Source organism: Aulonocara stuartgranti, assembly GCF_965226115.1.
Source record: "Aulonocara stuartgranti genome assembly, chromosome: 3".
Lineage (NCBI taxonomy): Eukaryota > Metazoa > Chordata > Actinopteri > Cichliformes > Cichlidae > Aulonocara > Aulonocara stuartgranti.
In genome coordinates, this window is record NC_138941.1 from 9482621 (window position 1) to 9489719 (window position 7099).

A 7099-nucleotide genomic window follows, 5' to 3' on the forward strand; every position below is an offset into this window, starting at 1 on the left:
CAACACTGGACATTTTTAAAAGCCGGTTGGAAACACATTTGTACTCTGTAGCTTTCAATCCTGACCAGTCTTTATAGTCATTACTGTGTATGTTTCCTATTTTCTCTCTACTCTGTGCAGCACTTTGGCTCAAGCTGTTTTTAAATGTGCTGATAAATAAATGTAGATTTCTTTGAATAAAACAGTGGAGCCGAGCTTTGAGCTCAGTGTGTAACAGTGTGTGTGTGAGAGCCATGTAATGTCCATGTGTGCATGCTGACTGTGCTGCTCTGACCCCCCTCCTCCTTTCAGGGTGGAGCCTGCTGGAGTCCGATGGTTGAGACCAGGTCTGAGGAAGTGTAAGTGTGTTTTTAATGGGATTCATGAAAACAAAGCAGCACACATTCAACCATCTTCATCATGTCAGGAGTCATCATCAAAGTGTCAATCAATGAACAGATGATGGATCAATAACTGCAGCTGGATTGTGTTTGTTCTCTCCATCAGATTCCTGTCAACTCACAATCGACACAAACACAGTGCACACAAAGCTCCAACTGTCTGACAACAACAGGAAGGTGACAGATGTGAAGGAGGTTCAGTCATATCCTGGTCATCCAGACAGATTTGATGGTTTTTATCAGCTGCTGTGTAGAAATGGTCTGACTGGTCGCTGTTACTGGGAGGTCGAGTGGAGAGGAGGCGTTTATATATCAGTGAGTTACAGAAGCATCAGAAGGAAAGGAGGCAGTGTTGACTGTGTGTTTGGAGGAAATGATCAGTCCTGGAGTCTGAGCTGCTCTGATGATGGTCCTCGTTATGTCAGGCACAATAACAGCTACACATTCATCTCCTCCTCCTCCTCCTCTGTCTCTAACAGAGCAGCAGTGTATGTGGACTGTCCTGCTGGCACTCTGTCCTTCTACAGAGTCTCCTCTGACACTCTGATCCACCTCCACACCTTCAACACCACATTCACTCAAACTCTTTATCCTGGGTTTAGTTTCTGGCCTCCTGGTTCCTCAGTGTCCCTGTGCTGAGTGGAGTGTAAAGAGTGTCTCCTGTTACAGAAACACTCTGACTGTTGAACAGATAGTTCAGTCTGTACATGTCTGTCTCTTTCACTCACAAACACGTTTTCAGATTCATGGATTCAATCAGTTGATGTTTGAAACTCTTCTAAATGATTCCTTGTAAACTTCTTCCTCTTCAGTCACAAACAAACAGGAAGTGATGTCACATGTGTTCCTGTCCACACAGCAGAATGAGTCTATTGCTGACAGTGATGTACAAACAGAGTGAGCATTTCTGAGGCCCAAAATAAACTGAGTAGTTCACTGAATGAACAATGGACTGTGAGCTCAGTTCCTTCATCATTAGTATGGATTATATATGTATATGTATTATATTAGTATCATATATATCAGGTGCTGCTGCTTTCAGTCATTGTGCAAATGTGCTGTTTGTAAGCTTGTAAAGCTGCAGTCAGCTGAGACTGAAGAAGTCACCTGATCAGTGAGCAAACGTTTCTGAAAACGTCCAGATGAACAGAATCAACCTTTGGGATAATCTGTTCCACACATCCATGTTTCACTTACTGCATTATATTTCCTCATTGCTGTGCACACAGGCCTGTGGCTTATAACCAACTCCAAGTTCAGACTCAGAGGCTGCTGAAGCTGTTTTCTGGAACAGAGACGTGTTGGATATAAAAGCAACTCTTCTTTATGTGTCAGCACTGAGGAAAGGAGCAGCTTCGTTTCTAAGTGTATGAAGGACTGTAGCAGTGTGTGTGTGAGCTTTATTTCACAGACAGAACCATGTCAAAAACACAACTTCAGGTAAAAACAATACAAAATCAAAGAGTCTGATCAGAAGGATTAAACAGAGGAGTGTGGGACTGTTTTTAACAGACAGCAGGTTAAGCCAGGCTGGAGGAGTAAACTGAGCCTCGGTGTGAGCAGCAGTGTGTTTGACAGGAAGCTGAGATAAACAGTCTGGAGCCCATTTAGTGCTTCATATGAAAGTGTGAGGATTTGAAAGCAAATCTAAAATCAAGCAGGAGTCAGTGTGAGAATGATTTGTGCTTTTCCTCAGTCAGATGCTGGGAGTTTCAGTTCATCCATGTTCAGCGTGCTGTGCTTTGTGTAACAGGAGAATATGACAGTATAAATCAAGTCTTCATGTCACTGAAAGCCTCCACAGTCTGCTATGGAGGTGCATCAGTTTGGATTTACAAGAAGAACATTTCTTAAACCTGCCACAAGATGGCGCTCCAACAGAAGGGATGTCCACAGTGTAACACAGACACACACATACTGTGTGAATGTGTGAGTGAATGGGCTTTCAACACAAGGCTTCTGCTGCTACCTTTAATTACATAATTAGCTAACAAGAACAAACTGTTAATTACCACCAAAGAACGGCTCCAGATTTTAGCTGCTGACCATTTTGTGAAACGTTGATTACATCAGCTTATTGTTGATTTTTCAACCTTAATATCAGCTGCTTTAAAGGAGCCTGGTTCTCTCGCAGTAACACTTTTCTTCACTAGATGCAGTGCAGGCACAGTCTGTGTTTCTAAACTACACACTAATGTTCATTGTTGTGCAGCTAAATCCTCCCTCTGGATGGGAAGAATCCCTGTCAGGCTTCAAACACCTGGCTTGGTGTTCTGGAGCTAATGTGTCACCTGTGAGGACTCTGAGATGAACACACAGCAGACACTTCAGTTCTCCGTCTGTGTGTCCTCAGTTTCCCAGCATGCCTTGGCTGTGGTGGTGGAGGTGAATGAGGGGGAACATGCTGCTCTGTCAGCACTCAGGTTTCATACCTGGTGATCTCAGAGGACAAAGCGGCGTTACAGCAGCGCACGTTGATGAGACCTGATGCTCTGAACAGTTCAGACTTCAGCCTCACTCTGAGAAAACAAACGACTGACTGTCAGCAGCAACTACACCTGCTCCATCAGTGACGGAGAGAAGAACTGAGACTGAGAGACATACAGCTGCAGGTCAAAGGTCAGAAACGCCCGCTCTTTGTACGGGTCAGGAGTTAGTACTGCAGAGGTCAGAGGTCAGCTTGCTGACAAACCATTTGAAACAGTTTGGAGCTAAAAGCACAACAGCAGAGGAAAGAAGAGACACTGCAGAGATGATGCAAAATATTGTGTTTTGTTCTCAGCTGTCAAAAAGTGTAACACACGTGTTCCAGCACAGCCTTTGTGTACTTTCACTTCTCCATACTGTCCATTGGAAATCCTGTTTGTTACTTTTTGATTTCAGTCCATGTGTCCAAAGCAAACTTCTGTCCCACACTTTCTCTGCTGACTCTTCACCGATGCTCAGATGATCTCAGATGATTTCACCAGAACTCATCAAAATTCGGGCTCCACAGAAACCCAGACGTCACTAAACAAGCGTAACAAGCAAAGTGAAAACTGGTCGTTCAGCTTTATTGACCAAAGATAAGCTCACATGTCACCTCATGACACAGACACTTATTTCCACAGCATGCACGAGGACTGACAATAAGTGTCTATAAAGCCACTTCTATCTGCCACACCTGTGCTTCTGTCATGGTTGCTCTCCTCTCACTCTGTCATTTATCCACAGTCTGCCTCCCTCTGCTCCGTCAGCTGACGTCCTCTCTACACCACCTGCTGTGTTTTATCCTGCAAAAACACATTTAAGAAGCGTTGCACCGAGTAACGGGAGGAACTGCTATAAAATCCATTTAAAGGAGGTGGTGCTGAGTGCTGTGACTGGGGTCCCACCACTGACATCACGGGTGGAGGACATGTTGGAAAACTGCTACAAAGTGCTGTGCAGCCAGCAGAGCTTACAGTCTGTCCTGTGTGTCATACAGGCTCTCACACTTAGTGTTTCTGTGACACATTGAAGAGAAGTTTGTGTTGTTCACAGTTGTGCTTGTACTGAGTGACAGCTGACATGACCTAACAGGAATAATGTGTCTGTGCTGAATGAGAAGTAACACACAATGAAGTCTTGATGCATCTCAATCATCCAGGAAAGTGAGTCTGTTGCTTCTGTTCATCTGGACGCAGCGTTTTGTGGGAGAAACGTGTCGTCATCATCAGGTGACGTCTTCAGTCTCAGCTGCAGGTTTCAGTCTTACAAACAGGACATTTGCATAAAGACTGAAAGCAGCTGCAGGAACGATGGGCTGGGAGCTCCGTTCCTTCATCTTAATTATGCAGATTCTCAGGACCATTGATCAACAACCACTGATCCATGTCCATGAGTCCCATTCACAGAGATGTGGGAATGGCTGCAGTCACAGCATGTAAGATGGAAATAAATGAGAAGTATTTAGCTGAAGTGGATTTGATTTATGTTAGTTCTTTTTTAACTTGTAGTTCTACATTGGAAGATTATTGTGATATTGAAATATAAAAATACATTTATATTCTATTATTTTCTCAAAATAAGCGTCACACTCGTGGAAGCCGGTGTAGCCGCCGAAACGCCTGCATTTATGGAGACTTTCAGCCCCAGGTAGGCCAGTTATGGATCTTGGGATCCACATTATGTCAGCAGCTGTTCTCCACCGTGAACTGTGTTCAAACAAACACGCTCACGCCTCACAGACGACAGCTTACAGTCCTGTAGAGATAAAGTGACTTCGTACAGCCCCGACCTGCAGACGCTGTGCGCAGAGGTTCAGGAGCAGAAGTCCCGTTGTAAACATATCACGGCAGACCCGACGATGTTTGCATGAACGCGCTTTTTTTAAAAGTCAGGTCAAGGCTCCAAAAGCCCAAAGGCGATATAACAGTTTGTGTTTGCTACATGGATCATTGTAGTTCAGCTTTCCTTTGTTATATTTCTTTAAGAGCTCAAAATGTGTTCATTACATAAATCAAATGTAATTTTCTCTGTAGCACTTCATGGATTTCATAAGCAACACACTGTAGTTGTTCACACAAAGCATAAAGGTAAAAACAATATACACAGTGTTATCTTCATTTTAGATGTCACAAAGTATTTGCGGCTCCCAGTGTTTTCCCGAACCCTGACCCTTTGCGTGGAAACCGGGTCCAAAAGGCTCTTTGGGTGTTAAAGGTTGCTGACCCCTGCACTAGGCCCAACTGACACATATATTTGATTCCAAATACAAAAAATAATGTGTAACCTGCTGGAAGAATGTAGGAGGTTGAGACAGGATCTCAACACTTGGTGTCTGCAACAAAAGACAACAATATGTGGGCCGATCGTGGCTCAAGAGTTGGCAGCTCGTCTTGTAATCGGAAGGTTGCCGGTTCGAGCCCCGGCTGGGACAGTCTCGGTCGTTGTGTCCTTGGGCAAAAAAGCACTTTGGGGTCCTTAGGGACGAGTAAAGCGCTCTACAAATACAGGCCATGTAATGGCAGAAACATTCTCTAGTGTAAATCCTGACTAGTTCATTAACTACAGATCAGTTTCAGTGAACATTATTCACAGAGGGATCTGAGTTCCTTATACCAGACTCTACAGAAACTGTAACACTGTGCAGCTCTGCGACTCAACAATATGACAACAATGTAACACACACTAGAATCATCAAATAAAGCCCCACTAACCACTAGAACTAGAACTAACTAACTAGCACTGGACACTTGCATATTAGAGATTTCTACCACCATAGGAGGCGAGATATCATCCTTGAACCAGAGCATCCAGCCCTCAATTTCGGACATAAAAAGCGACGTGGCCAGGCATGATAACACTTTGACTGAACTGCAGGACTGTGCCTCGAACCACTCTGACACCATCGCCACTCTCCAGGCCACTGTGGAGCGTTTGTCTGCGGAGGTAAAGAAGTTAGATGAGAGATGTGGAGCTCTTGAGGCACTCCAGGAGGAATCATTTAAGAACTGCAGGAATACCAGAAGGCACAGAGGGACCCAAGATGACTGAGTTGGTTCACACCTGTTGGCGGAGGCGCTATCTCTCGAGGAGAAGCCACTCATCGATCGAGCACATAGAGCGAATCGCCAGCGTCCCAAACAAAGTCATCTTCCTCGGCCCATCATCTTGAGATTGCACTACTACCACATTGGTGAGGAAATTCTGCTGAAAGCTGTAGAGAACAAGAACCTGATGTATAAGGGTTTTTAAAATAAACATCCTCCCAGATTTCCCTCCCTCTGTTGGAAACGCAGAGCCGCATTTGCAAATATGAGAGGAAGACTACGTGGGATGACCGGCGTCAGGTACAGACTGCTATACCCTGCAAAGCTGTTAGTGACCCATGGTGATGTGAGGAAAAGCTTTACCGATCCCAAAGAGACCGTAGACTACGCGGAGAAGCACCTCTCCCACCCACCTTCAAATGTATTAAAAGCAAGGATATATCTATATGTCTAACGCTGACACAGCACTGTGTTTCTTCTTTTCCCTTTATATTCCATGTAAAGGTGAATATGGAGCGTTTATGGAGCTCGTTTATTGACCAGCTGTCAGTTAGAAGGTAAGAGTTACTAGGTTAACAGAGGTTAGCAGTAACAGTACGGGGAAGTATATTGTGTTGTTCTTTTGTTGTTTTTTATTTTATCCTACTTTACTTTGTTATTTTGATTTTACCTGTTGTGAGTGCTTCCCGTAATTCTCCTTTTTCTTGCGCCGCTGCGGCCAGAGTTCACAACATTACATATTTTTGTATCTATAAACAGGAAGCTGACACTCTCCAGACTTTATCAAAGGTGTGAGCGTCACAGCAGAGGCCTTTGTGTCAACGTAGCTGAAGACAAAACACAGAAACACATGAAGGAGATTTTCCTGGCCTGGATTTTATACAAATATTCTGCAGTACATCAAAAATGAAAGAAAACCATTAGTCAACATATGAACATCACCTCTGAAGTTACAGAGCTTTGATTGGAGACACAGCTGAGCGTTTTGCATTTTGCATAATTAATTACATAATTAATTATGTAACCATAATTAAATGGTTACATCATCTTTAAAGTCCCCAGAGATCAGGAAAAGGGCCTGAGGGTGCTGTGTTTGGAGTCTGCTGGTTACAGTGTGCAGGACCTCACAGGCTGCTGCAGCGTTAGCAGAGGGCGGGACATACACAGCTATCATAATCACGTGTGTAAACTCTCGTGGTAGATAGT

The 7099-nt window shown here is 44.1% G+C and overlaps 1 protein-coding gene and 1 long non-coding RNA gene across 3 annotated transcripts in view; one reads left to right on the plus strand and one right to left on the minus strand.

Moving 5' to 3' along the window:
* Positions 1-7099, minus strand: part of LOC309702542 — a 125170-nt gene that overhangs the window by 86662 nt on the left and 31409 nt on the right. The window lies entirely within an intron of this gene.
* The window catches only part of LOC309702166 (protein NLRC3-like), a 197945-nt gene that overhangs the window by 33463 nt on the left and 157383 nt on the right, over positions 1-7099 (plus strand). The window contains exons 9-10 of one of the 2 annotated variants that reach the window (XM_082526624.1): positions 292-338; positions 487-1561. The exons of the other annotated variant lie outside the window; for it this stretch is intronic. Coding sequence (XP_082382750.1) covers positions 292-338; positions 487-1019 — 580 coding nt within the window. The 3' untranslated portion in view covers positions 1020-1561. Of the gene's footprint in view, positions 1-291; positions 339-486; positions 1562-7099 lie in introns of those variants that run through there. 2 annotated transcript variants of the gene reach the window in all.